This window comes from Pteronotus mesoamericanus, unplaced genomic scaffold, assembly GCF_021234165.1.
Source record: "Pteronotus mesoamericanus isolate MK-2021 breed Mesoamerican mustached bat unplaced genomic scaffold, CSHL_Meso_final contig_78, whole genome shotgun sequence".
In the NCBI taxonomy this organism is placed as follows: domain Eukaryota; kingdom Metazoa; phylum Chordata; class Mammalia; order Chiroptera; family Mormoopidae; genus Pteronotus; species Pteronotus mesoamericanus.
Genome location: NW_026555258.1, coordinates 30,510,300 through 30,535,640, shown reverse-complemented (window position 1 = coordinate 30,535,640; position 25,341 = coordinate 30,510,300). Strand labels below are relative to the sequence as shown.

The 25,341-nt window shown below is 44.3% G+C and overlaps 1 protein-coding gene across 6 annotated transcripts; it reads left to right on the top strand.

Moving 5' to 3' along the window:
• On the top strand, positions 1-23,749 carry CLTA (clathrin light chain A). Of its 6 annotated transcripts, none has more exons than XM_054584657.1 (7): positions 1-357; positions 7,637-7,674; positions 9,746-9,863; positions 16,274-16,385; positions 21,033-21,086; positions 22,296-22,331; positions 23,294-23,749. In XM_054584657.1, the coding sequence occupies exons 1-7, from the start codon at positions 141-143 to the stop codon at positions 23,463-23,465; spliced, it is 747 nt and encodes a 248-aa protein (XP_054440632.1). In that variant the 5' UTR covers positions 1-140; the 3' UTR covers positions 23,466-23,749. The 6 variants fall into 6 exon arrangements, with proteins under 6 accessions (XP_054440632.1, XP_054440637.1, XP_054440634.1 ...); XM_054584662.1 differs by lacking the exon at positions 21,033-21,086 and adding an exon at positions 22,842-22,929 and having other exon boundaries at positions 23,294-23,374; XM_054584659.1 differs by lacking the exon at positions 21,033-21,086.
• Positions 23,750-25,341: the final 1,592 nt, after the last annotated feature.

The following is a 25,341-nucleotide window of genomic DNA, read 5'->3' as shown; positions in this document are numbered from 1 at the left end:
GTTTCCACTTCCGCCTTCTCCCCCCTCCCACTTGTCCTCCGAGCTAAGTCGACACCACAGCGGTAGCTCCCAGGCGCGGTGTCTGTGGATCGGTTGACTTGTCTTTCAGTGTCGGTGCCGGTGCCGTTGAACTGCCAGCCATGGCCGACCTAGATCCGTTCGGCGCCCCCGCCGGCGCTCCCGGCGGCCCCGCGCTGGGGAATGGGGTGGCCGGCGCGGGCGAAGAAGACCCGGCCGCGGCCTTCTTGGCGCAGCAGGAGAGCGAGATTGCGGGCATCGAGAACGACGAGGCCTTCGCCATCCTGGACGGCGGCGCCCCTGGGCCCCAGCCACACGGCGAGCCACCGGGGGGTCCGGGTGAGAGTGCGGACGCGTTTGGGGTGGGAAGACTTATCTGAAAGCTGGACCCAGAGTGGGTTTGAGGTCTCTGGGTAACTCTTGATCTGTTGTTGAACCCCGAGACTAGGGAGGGGTGCCGAGGAAGCAGACCCCGGCCCGGTCATGCAGAACGCCTGCTCGGTTCTCTGAGTGTATTTCACCGCTCCTCGCGCGGGCGCAGCGAGAAAGCAAAGCCAAGCAAATAGGATGATAGTCACACTCGGGGGCCCGAAGAAACCCGCTCAGTTCCGGAACTTTTCATTGAGCGCTTGCTGGGTCTGAGTCTGGACTCTGGAGCACAGCCGCATTGGCGCAATTTGGCCAGACTTAAAAGCAAGCCTGAACCCAGCACAAGACCAGTTACTAAGAAGGAAGGGCAGAAAAAAAAAATAGTATAGTTTTTGAGACATACAAACAAAAATGTCAGTGATACATTTAAGCACTTAAGATGTGCAGAATGTTGGGTTATGGGGAAGAAAAGTGGAGTGAGTAGGGAACTCAAGAAAGATGGTGTAAGTTGGAGAAAGAGGGATAAGAGTTTTACCATTTTTCCAAACGGTATGGCTGGGACTCCAGGAACTCTTCGTCGGGAACAGCGTTGGTAGGCACTGCTGTCTAAGCAGAACCTAACATTAGCCTGGATCAGTCTTGCAAGAGGCGGACAGAATGTAGTGTGGCCTTTTCCCAGCCCAACTCAAGGAAAAAAAAAAAAAAAAAACCCAACAAACCAAAAACACGGTAGAATGCCAGTGTGACCTTTAGTGCTTTGTCTGTGTGCGACATTTACGGTGTTGCGGTGGGAGGAAAGGCTGAGTGGCAGAGATCTTTTCATTAATATAGGGAAGTAGGAAATTCCCTGGAAGAAAAGAGACGTGACTTTTCACTTACTTAAAAAAAAAACAAAACAAAACTGATTAAGGGAAAATAGGGCACTGTTGGGGCAGATGAGAGTTACTTTAAAGTGCCAGGTAGTTTCACCATAAATAAGAGAAACATGCTGGGTGTGAGGTAATGAGTGTTGGAGACTGAGGCTTTGCTGTTCTAGAACAGTGCTCTTCATAAAAGCATTCAGACTTAGAGAGCTCAAATTACTGTGCCAGCCAAGCAGAACCTTTTTGGGGGAGTGGAGGTGAGGCGCCTGCTAGCTTGCAGCCTCTGACTTTTTATACTATACAGTGCTACCTCCTAAGCAAATCTGTCCCCCAGTTAGAACTTACATGGCAATGTATAATATACATGAAAATTCAATTTATAGCTAGCAGGTTGGACTGAACTAGGTTGTGGCTTGGAGATGAAGTTGGCTTTAAGGGATAAGGGTTTTTACTGGTTTTCTTTCATTTTGTTTTTTTTTTGGTGGTTCTTGTGTAGTCTTTAACATTTGCCTAAGAATCATAAAGTATACTTTTTTATGTCCTTAGTTTACCTCCCTCGTTTAAGAGAAGAGAAAAAGTCTTACAGAGAAATGACTTGCTTAAGAAAAAGGGCAAGTTAATGACTGAGCTCTCCTTTGACTGTACCTTCAGTATCTCCGAGCTACTTGTTGTGTTGTGGTTTCAGCAGAGGTGTAGTAGGCTAAAAGACGGTCATTTCTGGAAAGCAGTTGTGGCTGCCCTGGCCAGGACAGTGTGGAAGAATCAAAACCCATAGTTAGGAGACTGTCCTGATTCGAGGACAGTGTTAACTTTTGCTCACAGTTGTGTCTGCAGAGCCTGGAGTACGGAATGTCGGGCATGTAGTAAATACTCACAGAAGAATGGGCAAAAACGTCCTGCCCAAGGATCCTTCCTAGAAGCAGCAGATCTTGGTGACTGGGCAGTTTGGAGAGGTAAAAGGGAGAAAGCAGAGTTGGCCACATGGGTCTTTTGTGCATTAAGGTTTCAGCAAAGGGAAGGAAGGGGTGATTGCTGACTTAGTTCCTAGGAAGGACTTTCTTAGTGAACTAAGCATTTAGTGATTGAAGCCTGATCTCTGACAGTGTAGTTGGGGTTGAGGATAGTGCAGTGGTCAGCACTTCCTTGGGGGATTAGAGAGTGAGTTGGACACTTTTTTCCTTCCTTCTCTCACTCTTTCTTTGCCCTTTCCGCTTCCCCTTCCCTTTCCCTCGATTCTGTGCTGTGCTAGACTGCTTGTGTGAGTGTAGCCACTACTGCCCTGCCTCAGTTTTTCCTCTGTGAAAGTTGCAAATATACAGCACAGAGGGTTGCTAGGATTACATTACAGAGCACCTGTAACATGCTTACGCGCAGTGTATTATTACTACACACACACCCCTATGTATCTAGCTGCTGCTATTTCTTAGGAGTATGGAGAGAAAGGTGTTACAAGGCCTCTAGGCTTTGGACGGGGGGAGGCATGTATTGAGGAAACAGATTTTAGGAGGGAGCTCTGTATCTGATGTGTTGTTATACTGAGAGTTATAGTCAGGTTCTGACAGATTGAGGAACATACCTAAACTACTCTCAGCCTTGGGGGAATGTCCCACGGCAGATGGGACAGGCAGAAACCAGAGGGATTAGGCCTGAGCCCTGAATGACTCCCCCAGGTTGTTAGGAGAGGTGGAAAGATACACAAGTTTAGAGGTGGGAGGTAACCAGCTAGGTAAAGTAGCTGGGGGATACTGAAGGAAGAGCCAGTGATCAGGAAAGAGGCAGCCTAAGTCCAGAGCCCTTGAAAGCCTTTAATCAAGAGGGTGAGGAGAGAGGAAAGTAAGAGGTGATTAAGGAGTTGCGGAAGGAGTACAGCAATGAGGCACTGTTTGGTATGTTTCTGTCAAGTCCTTTTTTGGAGGAGAAGGAGGAAAAGAGGTACATGAATTAAAAGCTGGAGGAGAAGGGTAATTTTCTTGGTAGCAAGAAAAGTAAAGAAAAGAGAAGTTGAAGGAAATCTCATGCGTGGTATTTAGCAGTGCTGCCCGTTTCCTGTGTGCCAGGTTCTCTCCATACTTCCCTCTCCATGCAGTAATTCTGCGGGCTAAGTGGTAGTGTCATCCTATTTCAGATCAGAGCTGATAACCATGGAATTTAAGCAGTGATCTTAAGATAGCAAGTTAATACACTGCTCCACTGGAATTCAAACCCAGGTCTGTTTAACTTCGAAAGCTGGGGAACAGGGGAGGTTGAAGGTGGGTTTGGGACAAAGAATCTTTCATCTCTGGGAACATATTCTGACCCTGCTTCTGTCTGGATGCCCTAGACAGTTTGCTTCTGGAGCATCAGGTTGCATAGTGTAGTTGTCCTAATAAAGCAGGGCGTTCTCGATGTCCTTTCTGTATGTTTCTGTAGCCACAGATAATCTTTTGACTTGGGCCAACTGAATGTCACTGAAGTGGTATGGTAACTAATAAGAGTTCAAAGTATTTGCCAGTGGGTCTCTATGAGTCTTCAGGCCTAAAGGACATGTAACATGTGACTCAGGACATATGGGATGAGTACTTCTAGTTTTGTGATGGAGTAGTGATCAAAGTCTTTCCTGTTGGGAATAGCCCTGGGCTGGAATATATTAACTGAATAGTTGGTATGTTGGCTGTAATATATTAACCAGAATGTCGGTCTGGCTTGTTGGCTCTAGGATTTAAAATGATCTCTTTTCTGCCTTACACAAAAATAAATTCTGCATGGATTTAAAGTACCAGGAGAAAAGTGAATATTTATCTTAGAGGAGGAAAGGTCTACAGAATAAAAGCAGCTATAGAAATCATAAAGGGAAAATTGATAGTGTCTACATGTAAGTTAAGTAGTTCTAGGTGTTAAATAGCATAAACCATATTAAAAGCAAATGGGGAAAACACTTGTAGTATGAGAGGATGAATTAATACAGAGAGATACTTAAGAGATAAAAAGCAAAAAAAAACAAGGGCAAAATAGACAATTCAGTAAAGAAGAAAATCAAATGTCAGATTTTTAATTACCTCACAGGAAATAAGATTGGCACAAGACCACCTTAAGTTTTGTGGGGGTTTTTTTTTTTGTTTGTGTGTTTTAATACCTGCTATCAAATTAGCAAAAATTTAAAAACATGGTAAAACTCGGGTTTTAGTATTGTGAAGGTCTGGGAAACGGGACATGCATGTGCTGATGGTCATCATATAAGTGGTAGACCAAAAGGGAGCAAGGGATTGGTGTTTTAGAAGTCTTTAAAATGTGTATCCTGTGACCCGGCAGTTCTGCATCAAGGGTGTATATTATTGAGGTTCAATTGACTATTCCCTCCTCCCATACTTTGATTAGTTTTTGGTGAACTTTGTATTTCCAAAACTGTATGGAGTACTTTTAAAAATTATATGGGTAGGTAAAACGCAAACAGCTTTAAGTATAAAAAGCCCGTGACAAAAACTGAGAAACTGATTTTTATACTATCATAAATAAAGCATAGGAGTAACAGAATTAGGGAAATGAAGTTAAAAATGTGAGAAATATGTTTAAATAACCCAGGTTTATAACCAGCGATTGAAACAGATCAAAGCTGAGGTGGGTTGGTAAATGCTGAGATCCTGCAGTTTGTGTTCGTGTATCCAATTATCTGATGATCTTTCCTCTGATTTCCTGGCTTGTATGAGGTATTGCAGCACTTTTTAAAGGCTGATTATTTCATAATGCATGCATTTAGTATTTGTCTTAGCATTCCTTAAACATAAAAAGTAAATTTAAGAGGAAATGTCATCAATTACCTGCCCTTTCAAAAATACTTTATTATTGAGGTGTCGAGGAATCCTATGCTTATTCTTTTATTTTTTTTTAAGACTTTATTTATTTATTTTTAGAGGGGAGAGAGAAAGGGGGGGGAGAAAAACATCGATGTGTGAGAGCTACATTGATCGGTTGCCTCTTGCACGCCCCCAACGGGGGACCCAGCCCACAGCCCAGCAGTGTGCCCTGGCTGGGAATCAAACCTGCAGCCTTTGGGTTCTCAGGCCGGCACTCAATCCACGGAGCCACACCAGCCAGGACCCTATGCATATTCTTAATGTCATTTGTGAAGTGCTGATACATACAGGTTTATTATGAGAATTAAGTGTTTATAAAGTGTTTAACACTGTGCGTGGCACATTGGAGGTGATAAGTAGTTGATGTCTTCATACTAATAAAGTTGAGAATTTAATAAGATGGATAGGTTACTTAAGAAGTTACATTGTAAGAGCCCAATTTTGGTGAAAATTTTTATCTATACACATTAGATAAACTAACAGGATAGAAACCAAGGGGTTGAGTGAAGAAATTACATGGCATTTTCTTATGTCTTCATTTTCCTTTTTTAAAAAATAATGTTTTGGTCCTGGCTGGTGTGGCTCAGTGGGCCGAGCACCAGCCTATGAACTGAAAGCTCACCAATTCGATTCCCAGTCAGGGCACTTGCCTGTGTTGTGGGCCAGGTCCCTAGTTGGGGGCACATGCGAGAGAGGCAGCCAGTTGATGTTTGTCTCACACATCAATGTTTCTCTCCCTCCCTCTCTTTCTTCCTTGCCCGCTCTGTAAAAATAAAGTCTTTTTTTTTTTTTTTCCTGGCAAAATAAAATTAAAATGTTTTGGTATCAGGGAGACATGCTGGGAAAATGATCTATAAGTTTTTAGTATTCCCAAAGCCGAGAAGGAGGGTAATTGGGAGAAGCAAGAGAACCAAAGGAATGAATGAAATGTTAATGTTAATTTGGAAAATGGGCAGTTAATGCATTTATGGACATCCCTTGGAGATATTGTGGGTTCAATTCTAGACCACCATCGCAATAAAGCTAGTACTACGATAAAGGGATTCTTAATCTTTTTTATTATGGTGGAGAGTCCTGCCTTCAATTTGTAAAGTGCAATAAAATGAGGTATGGCTATAGTTAGTTAGGAACCAAAACCAGAGGAGTGGTTTGATGAAATCTTTGCCTCCTAGAAGGAAAGAACGAGGCGGAGAGCACCTGCCCCAGACCTCCAGGAGAGCTGTGCTATTTCTATGTACTACCCTCTGAGGGCCTCCTGATGGTGGCCCTAATTAAATGCTTGGCATTCCTTTTACTTCTTGAATTCTTAAATCTTTTAGGTTCATCTCTTTCATCTTTTCTACTCCATGTAATAAGATGTCTTTGTAGTTTGAAAAAAATTGGACAAATAATGGAAGTTCTACATAATAGGTAATAAATGTGGGTCAACCAACAGATATGGAATACAGATTATGTAGGTAGAAGCTAAATTTTTACGGTGTCTATATTGAGGCTTTTGGAGGAAGTCAGAGCAGCCACTTGATTGATGGTGTACAACGCTGTACGGACTGCCTCTTAGTGATTGCTGGGTTAGGAACACATGCTAATCAGGCCAGCCAGGTAACTAAATTCAACACAGAAAGGGTTTAAAAAAAGAATAGAGTGGGGCAAGTGGGACGGGTATGCTACGTGTAAGGGCTACCCTCACATCCAACAGTGTTGCCAGTTCAGAAATGCAGGCCTGTTGTTGTCAGGTCTTCTGTCTCCTTGCCTCCCTCCCCAGACCTGGAAATCCTGATCTGTGTAATTTCCTAACTTCGTACTTTGTATTTATATAAAATATGTTCAGCCTTTTGGGCCACCATTTTGTACTATGTGGATTGATAGTCTCTAAGTTTTGCTTAGGCGTTTTTAATGTTTCTGAGATGGACGTTCTTATTTAGTTATGAATGATTCTGTCTGTAAGGCTAGATTGTACACTTTCCTTTAAAACTTGCATCCTTGAAAAGACTAATTTAATTTGGTATGAACAAGTGTTAATGTTTTGGACAAATTCCAGGTGCACTGTAGGAATTAGCAAAAAGTCTCAATTAAAAGCTCTTAGGTGCCAAACCTACTGCAGCCACAGTATGGCGAGTCTTGAACCCCAAGAAGGCACATTGATTTGAACATGAAGCAGCACATCTCTGCTCGGTGTGAATGAATCTGGGCTTTTTTTTTTTTTTTTGGCCTTCTCTAGAACTCTTGTAGAGAAACACTCTTGCCCTGTGAGACTCTTATGCCATGCTTCTAATGTGTTCTCTCTAAGCCAGAAAGCAGAATGTCAAAGGCTTTTGGGCCGGGGAGCATGGAACAGATTTGTTGACATTTTAGTTAAGTCATTTGTATATAAGCACGTCTTGGTTTCATTAATTAGAAAGCTTTTCAGTGTTAATATCTTGTACGTAGCACAGAAGTAGCATTGAATAACGTGTGGTACCCATAGCATATGGTGATGTATTTTACTTTACTCTGTAAACATTGGGCTCAGCATTCGAACAGCCCTGATTGATAAACTGCAACCTTAATGTCTTACAGATGCTGTTGATGGAGTGATGAATGGTGAATACTACCAGGTACACAGTACTCTGATTATGTTGCATGATAGTGCTCAAGAGTCTTCCTTTCCTGTGATTTGAATTGACTGACCTAGAAAGGATCCCACTCCCTTGACTGTCCTGGATGTATTAGTACTTGGTATGTTACCTGCCAAAGTACAAGGATTTGAAAAGAAGAGACACTGATAGAGCATTATTTTAAAACGTTATTGACCTGGCCCTAATGTTATCGACTTTATCCTTCAGAAATGACCTTTCAAGATCATGATGATGACGACGATGACGACTGTGAATTTAAACACTCTCTGTGTCAAGCACTGTTTATGATTAATCTTATTTAATTCTCACAACCACCTCAGGGACCTATACTGCTGTTACTCCCGTTTTACAGATGAAGAGAGAGGAATACAGAGCTTCCATCAGTAGTCTAAAGTGGCAAAGGCAGTATGTGGCAGGGCTAGCATTTGAACATTTTAGATTGTCCTGAGGATGTGGGGGGCAGATGTTTGTGATGAATACCATTGCTTTGCCCCCATATCACTAAGCTGTTGGTTGCCAGCCCAACTTGCATTGGCTTAAATAGAGAACTTGCTTGTTTTTATAATCGAAAGAACTCTGACATAGGTCAGGTGTCCTCAGACCAGAACTCTGACTTAGTTCCTCGGACCTTTGGCTCTGCCTGCTGAGTGTGCAGTTTTATACTCAGGGTTCTTTTCATGGCGGTGAAATGGCTGCAGCACTTCCAGACTTCACGTGTGCGTGTCAGATATTGTAGAACAAAACGAGGTTATCTTTTCTTCTCCCAGTTACCCCAGAAAAGCCCTGCACTTCCATCTGAGCTAATCAAGTAATCACTGTAGCCTGAGGGAATGGTGTGGTATTTAGCTGCTGCCTGGGTTTCTGCCTGTCTCTCAACCAATTAACTGGCAAGAAGGATGAGATAAGGGTAATTGGTTTAAACCAAAGATGAACTTTTTCTTTTCCTGTAAATGGCCAGATAGTAAACATACTAAACTTTGTGAGTCATAAGATCTGTTAAACCATGCTGTTGTTGTAATATGAAAACACCCATAGACACTGTATAAACTAATTGGCATAGTTGTGTTCTAGTAAAATTTAATTACAAAGCATGTAACAGGACTGAACTGTAGTTTCTGACCCCTGGTTTAGAATTTGTCTTTTAGAGTGAGACAGAATGTGATTCATATCCTGGCTTTATCCCCTACTAGTTATGAATTAGGACATGTCATTTCTCTGTGCCTCAGTTTAATTCCCCAGCTGTGAAATGGGAATAAAAACTTGCTTTGTAGGGTGTTTGGGAGAGAAAGCTTTTATGTACCTGACACATGGAAAATGTTAATGAGTTAGTTGCTAATATTTTAAATAATTTTTTCTACCTTTGTTTACTGTCTACTTACGTTAAACTGGTGAATACCTAGTTCAACAGGTGAAATAATTCTCTAAAGGTTAAGTTTTGTTTGAATCTTTGTTAATTTATTTATTAGTTCCCAAATCTAGCCCATTATAAAGACCATTCTGCTCTCCTACACACACACACACACACACAGCTCAATGATCGCCTGCCTTTTTGTTTTTTCTTTGGTGTGACTACAGTTATTGTACATTTTCCTTTGGACTCTGTCGTCAAATTTTTTGATTAGGTGGTATTAAGTGACCTATTTCCTGCATTGTATAATAGGTCTTAAAATCTAGGCCTTGCTCTGCTGTGTACTTTTTGTTACTTTGAAAATATCACATAATCTTGTCAAATGAGGATACCAAAACTGATAACACTGTTTCCTAGGAAGTCCATTACTCGCCTCCCTGACTTTCCTATCTCCCACTCATGTCCCATTTATTAACAGATAGAATAACAGCTACTCTGCCTCCTCATGGATGGTAAGGATTAAGTGCAGTAATGTTGAAAGCTCCCTATCTGCATGTAAGGTTGTGTTCTTGCTTTTAAGGCAATCCTTCAACATTTTATATTTGTCAGTGCTGTGCATAGCCAGGGGATCTAACTTGGGTGAAGTGCATTTCAGGAAGGAGTTTTTGGTACTGATAGAGTACAATTGTGTTTTGTGTTAAGGAAAGTAATGGTCCAACAGACAGTTACGCAGCTATTTCACAAGTGGATCGATTGCAATCAGAACCTGAAAGTATCCGTAAATGGAGAGAAGAGCAAACGGAACGCTTGGAAGCCCTTGGTAAGGAATCCCTTTCTATCTTTGGGTGTCTGTTTTCAGTGGAATACTTGACCTTAACTCTCCTTTTATTCCTTTTTCACTTGAATTAGCTATAATGTCCTTGTTTAGTATTTGGGAAGATAATCTTTCTCAACCTGAAGGTCACAAGGCTACTGATGCGCAGACACTTAATCACAGGCCATTGTGTAAGGATTAGAGCAGCCCAGAGAGCCACCAAGTGCATCATCTCTCTCCTCTCAAAAGAGCAGAGCGATGCTATGGAAAGGAGCCGTGGACTTGGAGGGAAGGACTGGGTTGAAAGCCCAGCTATACTCTTACCAGCTGTGGCACTTGATTGCCCAAACCTTGAAGACTCTGTGTGTTCACCTGAGAGAAGTAAGATCAGTGTCACCAACCCCAAGGGTATTCTGAGATGGTATTTATGAGAGTGCTTTGTAAACTTGAGGGTGTTGTATCCATGTGAGAGACTTCACAATCCATTTATCATTTGAAGGCTGAATTTTTTGAAATACATTTTATTGATTATGCTATTACAGTTGTCCCAATTTTTCCCGTTTTGCTACCCAGTACCCGCATTCCTTCCAGCAGTACCCCCTCTTAGTTCCTGTTCATGGGTCATGCATAAGAGTTCTTTGGCTAGTCCATTTCCTATATCGTTCTTAACATCACCCTATCTAGTTCATACCTACCAGTTTGTACTTCTTAATCCCTGTACCTTTTCTCCCATTCTCTCCCTTCCAACTGGTAACCCTTCAAATGATCTCCATATCTGTGATTCTGTTTCTGTTCTGCTTGTTTTCTTGGTTTGTTTTTAAGATTCAATTATGAATAGTTGTGTATTTAATGTCCATAGTTTTTTAAAATTTTAATTATTTTATTTTTAGAAAGGGGGAAGGGAGGGAGAAAGAGGGAGAGAAACATTGATTGGTTGCCTCTCATATGCCCTCAATTGAGGACCTGGCCACAACCCAGGCATGTGCCCTGACTGGGAATTGAACCAGCGACCCTTTGGTTCTCAGGCCAGCACTCAACCCTCAATCCACTGAGCCATACCAGCGAGGGCCTGCCTGGGTCTTTTTGATGCTGTTGAAGCACCCCGTGAGTTCCTTGAGCATCCTTATAACCAGTGTTTTGAACTCTGCATCTGATAGATTGCTTATCTCCGTTTTTTGTTGTTTTTTTTTTTTTTAAGATTTTTTTGGAGTTTTGTTCTGTTCTTTCATTTGGGCCATGTTTCTTTGTTTCCTCATTTTGGCAGCCTCCCTGTGTTCGTTTTTTTATGTGTCAGGTAGAGCTGCTTTGATTCGCTGGCCTATTGTAGAAAAGTTCGCGGGTAAGTTGGATGGGGCGGAGTCTTAGGTGATCACCAGGGTGGGGCAGCCCGTGCGAACCAGGAGTCTCAGATAATGGTGCTGCTGTGTCGGGGAGGGCTCCGAAAAGGGACCGTGGCTCCTGCCTGGCCTCTGGTATTTCTCCTGGAGGAAGTTGTTCCCTGGCACTTGCCATGATGCCTGACACTTCAGTTTCTCCCCATGTGCCACTGGTGCCCTTCCAGCTGCTGCCCCAGTGCTGGGGTCCCAGAGGAAGTCCTAAGACGGATACAGACCCTTTAAGAGGAGATACCTGAGAATCCTGCAGTTTCTTCCACTGCCCTAACCCCTACTGGTTTTTATAGTCTAATGTTATGCAGATTTACATTCCTGGCACTGGGTCCCTAGGCTGGGCAGTCTGGTGTCCCTCGCTCCTGAGGTGGTAGTCCTGATTTTTACTCACCACATAAGGGTGTGGAACTGCCCGTTCCACGGCTCTGCCCCTCCTACCCATCTGGATGAATGGAACTTCTTTAATTCCTTGGTGGTTGGACGTCCATACAGCTTGATTTTCAGACAGTTCCGGGTGATAGTTTTGTAGTTTAGTTGTAATTTTTGCTGTGGTTGTGCAAGGAAGCAAGCCATGTTTATGTACACCTGCCTCTTAAATGGAAGTCTGAAGGCTGAATTTAAGGTAGTGCTTAAGAGGAAAATGTGAGCAATGTCAGGAAACACATACAATTTAGTTTTCTTACCCTAATATCCCTGGAAGGTAAGTTTACATTTTTATGGGTGAAGAAAGTGAAATGCATAGGTAGAATAAGTTTTTGAATCACACAGCTTAGAGATGGTAGAGTCAGAATTTCAGCGTAAGTCTGCCCTGCTTCAGAGTCTACATTGCATTTAACGTACACCATCTCGCTGGGCAGGCCAAGCCTAAGGTCAGTGCCAGCCAGCCCGGCCTTTGGTGAAGAGCTGTGTACATGGAGTGTCAGCTGTTGGGCAAGATCAGGAAAGACTTTGTAACGATATGCAGGTTAGAGAGGGTGGCAGAGTGTGGGTATGTTATCCATGGGTTATCTTTTTCTCCACTTTTTATTAAAATTTCAAACACAGAATAGTTGAAAGAAGATATGGGTATTATGAATATGCAATCACCTTTTTTTTTTTTTTTTTTGTGGAGAGTAAAGTTTTCTTTCACTCTCCCCGAAAGAAGAAAGGTGTGGTGTGGAAAGATACACCAGCATTAAGGGTGTGGGGCTTTGAACTTTTATCGAATTATAATTGGATCAAAAAAGGTGGGGGGTTGTTGCTGTTGTGTGGCCCCTGGGCTTTTAGGGCGTGACTGCAGTTTGTTCCACTGTTATCTTCTGCCTAGGGAGCGGTTGGTTCTGTTCCTGCTTTCCAGTAATTTCCAGTCTGATTGCTGGTCACGAGGGTGGGTGAGGAGGAAGCTGTCCCCAGAGTCCAGGTTAGAATCCTCCCTTTGAACTTCACAGAGACAGGGTAGGGGATCAGGCCAGGTCAAGCTTCCACTGCCCACTGCTCCCGTAGTTGCAAGTCTCAGGAGGCGGAGGAGAGGGAGAAATAGAGAATGTCCCCCTGTGGGCCACCAAAATGTCAGGGTAGTTGGTGAAACAGGCTGTGAAAGAATTCACTAAGAGAAGAAAGTGTAGAGGGTAAGGTTATTCTTCACCAAGAGAGGAGAGGGCATGGTGTGGAGAGCTACACCAGCTGCGATCACTTTTTTTTTATCCTTTTAAAAATACATCACATGCTTCATGCTTAAATATTTTATTGTAAATCTAGAAATACACTCTTTTATATAACCAGAGTGTCAGCATGATTATTCCTTCTTGGGGACCACTGAACTAGTGAAAATATGACTTCTATATTTCACATGGGGTAATGGAGACCTAGAAATAGGAAGGGACATGACCCAAATAGCACAGCCAAGTGGTGTCAAATCTGTTGCCTCTCCAGGCCAATTTATGTTAAAGCTTTCAGAACACAGGACACACTTAACGTTTGAACCTTTACAACACTCTCCAATAGTTATTTCTTTGATGATTGAAATACTGTGTGTCTGAACGGTGGCACAGCACAGTGTGGCAGCCACTAACCACATGTAGCTGTTAAGCACTTGGAATGTGGATTATATGACTAAGAAACTGAATTTTAAATTTTACTTAATTTTAATAAATTTAAATAGCCACATGTAGCTAGTGACTACTGTATTGGATAGTGCAGCTTTAGAAAGATAAAAATTTGTCTTCATGGCGCCAGCAGCCTCAGTCCTTGCTTGTTCCTTGTATATGTGTCCTTAGTAGGCTTAGAGGCAAGATTTAGTTGGTTTTAGTACTACTTAGTAAGTATTTTTCTTGTTACAGAATCCAACTTTATCTCTCTCTTTTCCCAGAGTTTAGCAAAATTGTTTTGTTCATGGAGAGAGTGCACTTTGGTGGCTGGGAAAATTGCATTTTATTTTTTGATTATCAAATTGAAGGATTTAGGGGATGTTTTGTGAAGCATTGTTTTCTTCAAAATGCCTTCTGGAGGGAAGTCGAACATTTGGCCTTACTTCTGATTGAAGTGAATTAAATTTGTCCATGAACTAGGTGTTTCTTCAGTTTCACCTTTTCTCCTTGCAAGAACTGTGAGAAGGCACAAGATGCTAAGAATAGAGAACCAGTGTCAACGGTTTGCAGCTTAGCTGCTGGCTGTTTTTAAATAATTTGCTTTTCTGTGAATAGTAATGAGGATGGCCAGAAGATACAGCTGTCACTGTGCCCTGCTGTCTGAGGAGACTCTTTATCCCTCCCTCCCTCCCCCTTCTCTCCCGCCCAGATTCAAAGAGATTGTATTATGGCTTGGATCTCTGTCTCATCAAGCTAAGTGTTTAAGTATTCTAAATTCTAATTGATAGTGTCACTTCATAAATCTGTAAAAGACAATTTAAAGGGACAGTTTTATTTAGTAACTACAATTTGTGCAGATGGTCACAATTCTTACTTAGATAAAATCTTTAGAGATAATTTTCCGTGATATTTTGTTCCTATTATATAACATTAAAGTTACCAGACTACACAGAAAGAAAATACTGTTCAATCAAAAAGTGATTTTTTTGGAAGTAATTTCACTGTCTTGAAAAGGAGACCTTACATTTTAAATACGATATTTTTCAGTTTCTTGCCCACACGGCACGGTCAGCGCTCATCAGCTCCCATCGCGTCGTGGCACCCTCCGTTCTCCCACGCACACTTAGTGGTGTGGGCCGACATGCCACTGAGTAATCAGACGCTTACTCTATGAATGTGAGTCATCAGTAGAAAATCTGAATAAACGAATTTTCCTTCTGAGCCATAGGTTGCGTGACCTTCTTGCAAGTTAGATAGCAGGGTAAAAGGTTATTTTTTAATGTAAAACCATGGGGGAGTTTTTAGATGCTCGTTTTTTAAAGATTGTATTTATTTTTAGAAAGAGGGGAAGGGAGAGAGAAAGAGAGGGAGAGAAACATCAGTGTGTGGTTCCTTCTCGCATGTCCCCAGCTGGAGACCTGACCCACAACCCAGGCTTGTGCCCTGACTGGGAATTGACGCGGCGACCCTTTGGTCTGCGGGCCAGCACGGAACCACACCAGCCAGGGCTAGATGCTTTTTATTCTAGGAGTTGCAGACCACTTTCTGCATGTTATTCTACAAGACACTTTTTTTGCGAAGGCCCTAAAAATGCCCCAAGTTGCTTTATTTCTCTCTTTGAATGGTTACTGGCCGCCGCAATTGCTTTCTACTCTCCCCATCGAGGACACTAATTACAGGTTGGGCGCTGGCTCTGCACTGTCCAAACTCTAGTCTGGGCCAGTGGCAATCGCCCTGCAGTCACATCTTACGATTATTTCTAGGCTTGCTTCCCTTTCAGTCCTGCCCTTTGGAGGCAGCATAATAAAGTAAGAACATGGGAGCCTTATAGCCAGGCCTGCGTCTGAGTCTTGACTCTCCCGCTTACAGCAACCTTTATGAAAGTTTCTCAAACTTTGAGCTGTAGTTTTTCTCACTGCCAACTATGAGACTACAGTTGCAGTCTTTCAAGTGAAGTATCAGGGTAACTTCGGGTGTCAACTACAACAGTGGCTGTGACTAACATTTCTTTTTCTCCCCTTTCTACTGACACACATCTCTATTGTAGCTAAATGTCTTAGGGAAATCCACATTTAAATATGAGAAACTTCCTGCCAGGTACGCATTTTCTAATTCCTAGAACCTCTGTGGATAACTGTTAGTAACGACCCCCAGCCCTCTGCAGTCCCCTTCACTGGGGCTTGTTTCTCTTGTAGTTCCGTCCTAGCTCTGCCACAAACCCACTCTGCAGTCTAAGCAGGAAGAGACACTTTGTGGTCTTCCCAACTCTTAACATCTATATTCTGTTCCCTGGTTCCTGAATCTTCTCTACGTCTGGTAATTTTCCTAATAGCTCCCTACTTCATACAAGTTCTTCTACCATGTTTAGTTAATAAGAGAGTGAGTAGCATCTTGTGTTTTACAGAACCATTAATTGTCACCCTGAGGTGTGGAATATAGGTTGTGAGATGATTTTATGAAAGGATTATCTAGTGTCAGTAGTTCACCCTGAACTAATATTGGCAGCATTACTAAAGAATCATCTGTTATTGCTTTTCCCTAAATTGTCACCCTAACTTTTTTCTATTAAATATTTCCACTCCCCCCACCTTACCCCCCCACAAAAAAAAAAAACAGAAACCACCAACTAATGATCCCTAAAGTGTCAGTGGACTGGGATAAAATGTGGTGAAACACTTTGGATAGAATCACTGAAGTCAAGAGCTGGATGTACAGACAGGAAAAATAAAATTTTATCTGACCTCCCAACCACCCTCGCCCCAGTACCTGCCTGCACGTGCGCCAGCACCCGCACAGCAGAAGCTTAGTAAGACCAAAATAGGGGGGAGCGGTGGGCGGGAAACGGAGACAACTGCACTTGAACACAGTTTTTAAAAATTTAAAAAAAACCAAAATAGACTGATGACATGAACTTGAATTTGTGTTTTGTTTCATTTGTATTGTCTTCTCCTTCCCTTCAAAGATGCCAATTCTCGGAAGCAAGAAGCAGAGTGGAAAGAAAAAGCAATAAAGGAGCTGGAAGAGTGGTATGCGAGGCAGGATGAGCAGCTACAGAAAACAAAAGCAAATAACAGGTCAGTCCGTGGTGCTTCTAGTACAGCTCGTTTTCCAAGATTGGATCCAATCCATCTCCAAAAGCCAAGATAGGTTCTCAGCTGCTGACTCAATTAGTGTGAAATGTCTATGGATTTGCAAAAAAGTACTTGAAACGTAAGGATTGCCAGTCTGTTGGGCCTTGTGAACATAATTTAGCCTGTCTGTTATCCACTTTAGTTACAGCGAGTAGAGCTCTATAGCCAAAAGTTTGGTTCACATGCACCACTTGTAATGGTATGATACAGAAAAAGGAAAAGTTATTTCTTGGAACCCTAAGTGGAAGGCCGCTTTCATGACTGTAACCAAGACCTCAGTCGACGGAAGCTGTTTATAGACTTGGTCATGTTGCATCCCCTAAACACAGCCCTGCCCTCTGACAGCTGCGTCACAGGGGCGTCCACTCGTAGGGAAGTGCGCTTTGTAATGAAGCAGCCAACGATGGTCATCCAACACAGCAACTTCAGAATTAAGGGTTCTCTGGGGACCTATCTGTAGGAAATCTTGAGTCAACTTTTTAAAAATGTACTTTTCAGAATTCACTCACTCACTGAAGGCTAAGCAGTGGTGGGCAAAAACATTCTTAGGTCGCCACCGACCAGTGGCTGCAGCCCCTAATGCCGTATGCCCAGGGCCCGCTGGGAAGGAGCTCGGAGAAGGAGGTGGTTGCTTTGGCGTATGATGGGCTTGCTTTGCCTGCTGGGTTGACTTCTCCCACTTTAGTGTAGATAGGCCCGATTGGTCTTGGGGATAGTTTTAATTTGCAGGGTAAAAAGCCTTAGGTTCCTATCCTCAGAGCAGAAGTGAGTATAAGTGCCCTTGTCTCTGTCAGCTTTATTAAGATGGAAATCTGCCAGAAAAGGGGAAGCGGATCGCTTTGCCAGCCAGTCCGTGCCACTGTGGAGCAACAGTGGCAGAACAGACAGTTCGTATAGCAGCCTTCAGCTGTCTCCTGTTGGCCGTCATTGGTTGTTAGCTGCCCCTCAGATGCCAGGCTTGAGCCTCTGTCCTGGCCACCTTCCTGTGAGGGATGCTCTCTCTCTGTGCTTACTGGGGTTCCATTTGAAGTTCTGTGATAAGTACGGAGGGGACTGCTTTCAGGTCTGGGGCTTCTGCTGAGCTGTGATCACTTTAAAGTGCTGACAGGTCCAGGCTGCCTTATCCTGTGGTCGGTTAAGATGGTTACCCCAGCTGCAAGTTCATGCCTCTTAAAGAAAGATGAGTGGGTGCTTTGTGCAAGGTCCTGTTTACCCCTCGCCCCTGAGTCTGCTCTGAAGTACTTGGTAAAAGTGGGCTGACCCTCCCTGTCCAGAGTCCCTGAGCATTAAGCAAGTTGGATTCAGAGTCTCAGGCTTAAAATATGATTATGTTAGGAACAGGCTTCCCATTGCAGAAATTTTTTTCAAGCCAGTTTTGCTAAACTTGTATCCTTTCTGTCTATATACAGAAGTCGTTGTCCTTGAAGAGAATAATTACACGTGTTTATAAGAGCTGAGTCGTAAAGGCTTAGTCTCTCTAGGCATTGATTTAGGGCTCGGTGTGCTTTTCTTTATGTGGAATTGTAGAATGTTGGGTTGGATAGTCTCGGAGATGAACCGAGGTGCCAGAGAGGGGAAGAGAATTGAACTCCGCACTCACCGAGAATACAGAGCTTTCACCTGCCCTGTAGAAACCTTGCAGCACAGGGCTGGCCCTGAGTGTGTAAAGCTAATAGCACACTAGCCACTGTCACCAGGGTTCCAGGACAGAAGGGACAGTTTGTTGTTTTTAATAAAGATTTTATTTATTTATATTTAGAGAGGGGGGGAAGGGAGAGAAACATCAATCAGTTGCCTCTGATATGCGCCCCAGAAGGAATGGTTTCTACACTTTGTGCCAATTATTCCTCAGTGGGCTGGGGTGGAAGCCATTATAGAACCACTTTGGGGAACTGCTTCTGATGGTTCGGCCTCATGGGACCAAAGGAGTAAGTCCCTTTTATATGTGTAAAGTGACTCATCTTTCTGGTTGTCTGCCTGCAGGTAAATAATAAATATTTTGAGAAAAGAAAATGGGGGTGCTCAGTTCAAGCAGTGTTGTTCTTCCTGGGTGACTGTTGCAGCAGCTGGATGCTTCCCGGGGACCACAGATACAAGGCAGAGAGAAGTTTGAAAAAGGAGACTCGGATAGCAAGGGCCTGTTTTGACGAGTGTATCATCAGGCTTCCTACCTTCAGATGCCCTCAGCTGAAGCCTTCAGAGCACATCTGTGCCAGGCACTGTGCTTGGCTGTGGACAGACGACAGTCAACAGGCCCTGTCACGGCATCTCCCGTCTGTATTAGTCCTCAGACTGCATCTCCTTCCTTTATAGGGCCTGAATATCACTGAACAAGAGCCATGAATTACTGTATTTTGCCATGAATAATGTGTACTTTTTGCCCAGATTTTTGAGGGAAAAATAAGGTTGCACATTATACATGCTTGGGTAGTACTAATTCTGTATTTATATAAATGTGTAATTCTTTTATTTATGCTTATGCATTAAAAGTGTGACTAGAAAGCAGTAACGATATCTGTGCAAAATAATACCCTGGAATACAATAATCGATTTTTTCCAAATATAAGTAAATAAGATACTGAATAAAATTAAACAACTTTTTTCCCTGAAAGTTTGGGCCACAAACATAGGTGCACATTATACACAGGAGCACATTATACACGGCAAAATATGGTGAGTGACAACACATGGAAAAGAGTTCTCTTCATAGGAGCCAGGCAGAGGGGTTTATCCCTCCAGAACCCAAGACCATGTTCCTTCCCAAACTGTAACACAAACATTTCCCCTTTCACAGGTAGCTTCGGTGCTGACTTTCAGGGCTGGTAAAAGTTTGCAGACTCCATGATGCTCAGGCAAGGCAGGAAGGGGCAAACAGGTTGGCAGCCTCCTGACGCCTTGTGGCCAGGCCTGGAAGGCCTTCCTCCTCCCCTCTCCCAGGCTTCCCTGAGCCCCTTCCTGCCCTGCGCGAGGATTGCTGCGCTCTGGCTCCTCCTCCTGGTGGGGGAAGGGCGAACAGGTCGGGGGGGGGCCACCTGTGCTTCTTGAATGAGGTTTTCCATTTTTCTGAGTCTGTACCATGACAGCAGTGCTGTCAGGCAAGCTCTTAAGTCCTGGGACTAGCTACAGACGAGCAAAAGGCCTTACATTCAAGCTTTCGTTGTCTTAGTGATGCCTTGACAGTACTCATTAAACCTTTATTTTCTTCCAGCAGAAGCAAGCACCAGTTGAAATTGATTAGGTTTAGTCCTTTTGTGTAAGCTAAAAGGATTATGGGTTTACCAGCTGGCCTGCCTTTTCTTTTCCCTCCCACTCACTTTGCCCACAAACAATTCTGTTTTCCTGCTGACTCACTTTGAGCTACAATCAGGCTGTTCTTTTTTGCTTGCTTTAAATTTCCACAGAACACCGCTTACATATAATGCAAAATGGTAAAGAAGGAAGGGTATGTGTGAGTTTAGAAATAAACTGAAATTAAAATTAGTGGCACTTCCCTCTAAATAAATATGTGCGCTAATGTTAATACAAAAATCAGCCTTTAAAAAAAAAAAGGTCCCTTCTATTCCTGTGCCCCAGACTGACTTAGCAGAGGACAGGGCAAGACTCCTTGAGGGAGGGTCCCCACCCACCCACAGCGGAATAGCGTGCGCGGCCTGCGGCAGGGTCCAAGCCAGCCTGTCTGCTGCGATGTGAGCTCCTCTACTCAGCAAGTCCCCACCTTCTTATCCCAGAGCCCTGCCATTTGGACCCATTGCCGATGTGAGTGGGAGTTAAGGAAGGGTGAGGTGCTGGCTTCTGCACTGCACCTTGTCAAAGCCAAGTCTGGCCTGGACTAAGCAGACAGTCCTGTTCGGGGACACGTAGTGAACCAGATCCAGAGCCCTCATGTGCAGTTCTTTGCATCAGACCTTACCTCCAGCTGCTTTTTTCTCTAAAGTGGGAATTTTGAAATGACTGTAAGTGTTCCTAGGGTACTGAAAATTGATCCCACCCAGCAAGTGTAGGGAAGCAGTGGTCGGATAATCCAAGATAAAACTGGCTTTGGGACCTAGTGTGTCTGGCAGCATTCATGCCCAGTGATAGTTACTGAGTCTGGCAGGGAGGGGACATGGCTTCCTGAGCACACACCAGCCGGGAAGTATTAATATACAGTGAGAGGAGCCAGGTAACTTTGGTTGTGGGTCCTGTCCTTGTTGCCTCTTACTGCTGAGCAAGTTGCTTCATCTCCAGGCCTCCGTTGCCTCATCTGTAAAATGCGGTGAACACTCAGTGTCTTAGGTTGCTGGCGTTGAGAACTGAATCAACACAACGTCGATAAAAGGGCTTAGCCCGTAAGTAGGTGCCTAGGGAATGTTCGTCGTGGCTGGGGTGAGGCGATGGGAGAATCCCTGCGGGGAAGGCCAGCGGGGAGGCCGTCCGTGCCTGCCGGAGTCTCCCGTGCTGGAAGCCTCCCTTGGGTTAGGATGGAGCCTTGGGACCAGCTTTCCCAGAGCACAGTAGTGCTTCTATTGTGGATTTGAGATGTTTCTGCTTCTCAATGTTCTCTCTTTTTTCCTGCCTGCTTGCCTGCCTTTTGGACCTCTTGCTGTCTAGGGTGGCAGACGAAGCTTTCTACAAACAACCCTTCGCTGACGTGATTGGTTATGTGTATGTTGCAAAACTAATTCCTTTTGTTTTGATTCTTTCTATTTTTTGTTTAGAGTTAATGCACCTTTTATGCCACAAGTTCCTTTGCTTTTTAAATGATTTCAAATTGGCACCGTGGGGGCTGCTTAAGAGTTGATAAGCTGGGGGTATGTGATCCATTGATTGTCTTGCAGAATCATGACTTCCTACAACTCTGATTGCCATTTTTCATATTTGGGTTTTGGAGGGAAGGAAGGAGCTGAATGAATCCCTTTCAAAATGTGGGTCGTTTGTGTCTGGGAAGGCTTTGGGACTGGAGGGCCCTGCCTCTTGCTGTTGCTGCTACCACTACCTCCCTGTCCCAGGAGGGGAGGGGAAGTGTCCCCACCTGGGAGAGGTGGACGTCCTGGTTAGGAGCCAGTGGGGGCAGCAGCATTTTCTACACTTGGTTCCTTTGAAGAACGTGTGGGGTTGGTTGCCTTCTCCCTTGGGCAGAGGGGGGTTGTCTCTGCTGCGGGCCTGTAATGGTTCCTCTGTGGTCTTACCTGTCAGAAATCGCTGTGTAGTGGCCAGCTTCTGATGCCCTGTCCCCTCAGCCTTGCACAGAGAGGCCCGAGCTTTGAGGTAAAGACAGCCAAAGCTGTCTGACATGAGCCACTTCGGCTTTTTCTTCCAAAGAAAATTGAATCTTCTCTCGAAGCTTTTTTGTTTTTTTTTTTTTTTTGTTCTTAAGGATTTCTGTTACCAAAACAGTATTGCTGAAGACTTGGAAACTGTTTCCCCCTTAAATATTACAACTGGATTTTGAGTAAAGAAAGGCGAGGGTGGAGTGGAGGAAGAGAGGAGTGGACAGGAAGGGCGACAGCGGGCTGAGAGGTCCGTAGAGCCTCTGCGGCCCGTGATCTTGAGCTGTTCATCCCACTAGAAGGCAGAACTGGGATTCCTGGGCCCTCCGATGTATTTGCAATGAGACTTGTGAAATGCTGGACTTACAGGTGGTGTTGGATCTGATTTTTGCACATTCTCTCTGGAGTAGAAATGGAGACTAGACAGGTCAAGTCTGGGTTTGCTGGGCAGCAGGGTGGCCCAGCAAAGCCAGCTGCACGTTCCCGAGCGTAAATAGAGTGGCAGGGGCATGTCTAGCTTACTGACCATCTGCATTGAACTCATTCTCATTTTCTATATCTGACCTAAAGTTTCCTTGTTTCTTTTCTTCTCTTCACCTTTAAGCACAAACATAAACCATCCTTGCTACAGCCTAGAACAGTTAAGTAAATCTTTCTCACTGCCCCTAACTGTGTGTGCCATGCAGTCGCAGTGTCGTAGTGGCTCTGGCTTCAGCAGTGTTTGCCACGGCCATCCCTGTGATAGTGCAACCCTCTGTCCCCACGGACCAGTCACCTCCATTGCTTTTGCTTTGCCCGTGATGCTTGTTGGAGTAGATGAATATAGTGTGTCTTCCCTCCTATCACTGTCCAAATTTTGGGCTACAGCTCCCACCAGCTGGTTCCCAGGTGGGGGTGGCCTGACCTTGACCGAAAGAAGGTTGGAGCAGCATCCTGCCAAAAAGCACCTAACGTTGATTGGCTCTCTGGCTGTTGGGTGCCCACCCCTGCCGCAGTGTGCTCTCAGTGGCCCAAGGTACCTGGCTGGAGGGAAAATGGCTGAACTGGAGAATGTCCTAACAAACCCCTTCCAGAATGGCTTTAGTTTTTAATGCCTGCTAGCATGGGAGCTTGTTTTGAATTCCTTTTGATCTGCCCTGTTTCTCTCCAGCCTTAGGAGTAAATCCAGAAGCTGTTGTGCAGTGAACTGTGGGCTTCCTAGAAGTCTAGATTGATGTGAAACTTAGTACAGCCCGACGGTAAACTACTGTGCAAGTTCTTGACAAGCCTCTGCTTTGCTTTTGTTAATGAGGATGTTGTGTAGCTGGCTGAGGACTTGCTTTTTTAATGCTCTGTGTCAGCAGAGAGAGAGAGAGAGAGAGAGAGCCCTGAACCAAACACCTGTATTCCAACATTTTACACGGCAGTCCAGGCACCCTGTGCCTAGGGGAGCTGGCCACGTGCCTGCTCTCGAGTGTGACCTGGGCCAAGGGCTGTGATTCCTCAGAAAACCAGAATGCCATTAAGTCAGGCATGAAGATGCAGTTGCTTCTAAAACAAGGCAGCCACCAGGTAGCTCACAGAGTTCTACATTAAACCAACATATTTTGTTGTTGCTTCCAGGGCAGCAGAAGAAGCCTTTGTAAATGACATTGACGAGTCATCCCCAGGCACTGAGTGGGAACGGGTGGCCCGGCTGTGTGACTTTAACCCCAAGTCCAGCAAGCAGGCCAAAGACGTCTCCCGCATGCGCTCTGTCCTCATCTCCCTCAAGCAGGCCCCCCTGGTGCACTGAAGAGCCACCCTGTGGAAACACTACATCTGCAGTATCGTAATCCTACTCAGTGAAGCTCTTCACATAATTGGATTAATCATGTTGAGTTCTTTTGGACCAAACCTTTTGTCTTTAGAGTTGTTCGTTGTTTGTGATTGCATGTTTCTTCCTTCAACGGTGTTCTCCCTGGCATTCAGAGAGGAGGGGGAGGTGGCGGCAGAGGGAGCAGGGGAAGCCTCCCACGGTAGTCTCGACTTGTGCTTTTTGTGCATTATTCTGAGAATAAATTTGTTTCCAACAATAAACCTGAAGCTTCATTATTGACCTCCAGATGTGCTGCAGTGTGGAGTGAGGTTCTGAGGAAGAGGAATTCACTGTTGTCATTTCTGTGGCTGAGGCAGCACAGCCATTGGGCCTCCACCCCCGCCTTGAACTAAAATAGCCCCTATTTGCTATTGTCTCAGGAAGTTTCCATTTGAAAAGGGAGTTCCAGGGCTAAAATTTAACCCCTCAGTGCCTTCCTAAGAGAGCTGTGAATTCTCACCAACCTGTGTATTTCTCCCAGATGGCTCATTTGTTACTGTCCCTTACTTTAGGGTCTTGGGTGGTATACTTCAGTGGCATATTTCTCTGGGGTACATACACTATCGTGAGACATTTACTTTTTCAGATTCAGGCTGTAAGCCTGAGCCAGGATGGCATTAGTGTGTGGCTAGTCCCATTACTCTGGATCCCCCTAGCACTTTGCTCATCTCTCTGTTGTCAAATACTTCATCTAGACCTTGCTGGCCAAAACAGTGGCCACTAGGCACGTGTGTCTACTTAAATTAAAATTAACTAAAATTAAAAATACATTCTAGTCCTAGTTACATTTCATATGCCCAATGGCACACGTGGTTAGGTATTATCCAAATGGCACAGCACAGATTATAAAATATTTCCAGCACAGAAAGTTCTAGACCACACTGATCAACACAGCAGGTGCCTCTAGGAGACTGCTCTATTCAGACATCAACACATTTATTTAGGTGCCCTCAGAACCTGTCACATTCTAAGTGATAGTTCAAACAACTAATGAAGCCATATTTCAGAAATCTGCTCATAGCTACCTGATACTACTATCAAGTTGGAGACTGACGTAAAACTCCTGTAATACCACCATACTCAAGCGGTCTTGCCATTGCCAAGAAGGAAAGTCCACCGTCTCTCCTATGGTGACTGTCTGAAGGGGAGAGGAACCTTCATCACTCTTCTGCCTGCCTTCTCCTTTCCAAGCTTCTTGGGCATTCCTTGACCTTGCCCACAAGTCTAGCCTCTTGGCTCCTTTCTCCCCTTTAGCCACCAGATTGCAGTCAAGCACTCACTCACTGTTGTTCACCAACGATTTGTTATTTCTAAGCCTTGCTAATGCCATGCAAAATGTCAAAATCCGGCACTGGTCAGGTAGATCAGTCGGTTAGAGCGTCATCCTGAGACACCAAGGTTGCGGTTCCATCCCCAGTCAGGGCACATGTAAGAAGCAACCAATGAATGCATGGATAGGTGGAACAACAAATCGTTTCTTTCTCTCTCTCAGATCAATTTTTAGAATGTCAAAATCCATTCACGAACTAGCTCAAAGGCCAACTCCACAATGTCTTCCCTTCTTCCCATACCAAATGGGTTTGAAGTGGAAGTGACAATTGTAAAATGTCAGTAAAGTCTCTTGACATTCCTCAGATCAAGAGGTGACCGGATGATGTGACAGAAATGATGCTATGTGATTTCCAAAGCTAGGTCATAAAAGGCTGTGCAGGTGACAGCTGGCTTGTTGGAACACATGAGCTCTGGTAATCCTTGAGCCACCATGTGGGAAAGCTCTGCCACCCCGAGGCTGTCATGCTGTGAAGAAGGTCAA

Bases quoted from the DNA above. Each gene is read 5' to 3' on its own strand.
- CLTA (XM_054584657.1), top strand. From the start codon at position 141: ATGGCCGACCTAGATCCGTTCGGCGCCCCCGCCGGCGCTCCCGGCGGC. The intron at 358-7,636 runs GTGAGAGTGCGG...AATGTCTTACAG, and splicing joins CGAGCCACCGGGGGGTCCGG to ATGCTGTTGATGGAGTGATG. The intron at 22,332-23,293 runs GTTAAGTAAATC...TGTTGCTTCCAG, and splicing joins CCTTGCTACAGCCTAGAACA to GGCAGCAGAAGAAGCCTTTG.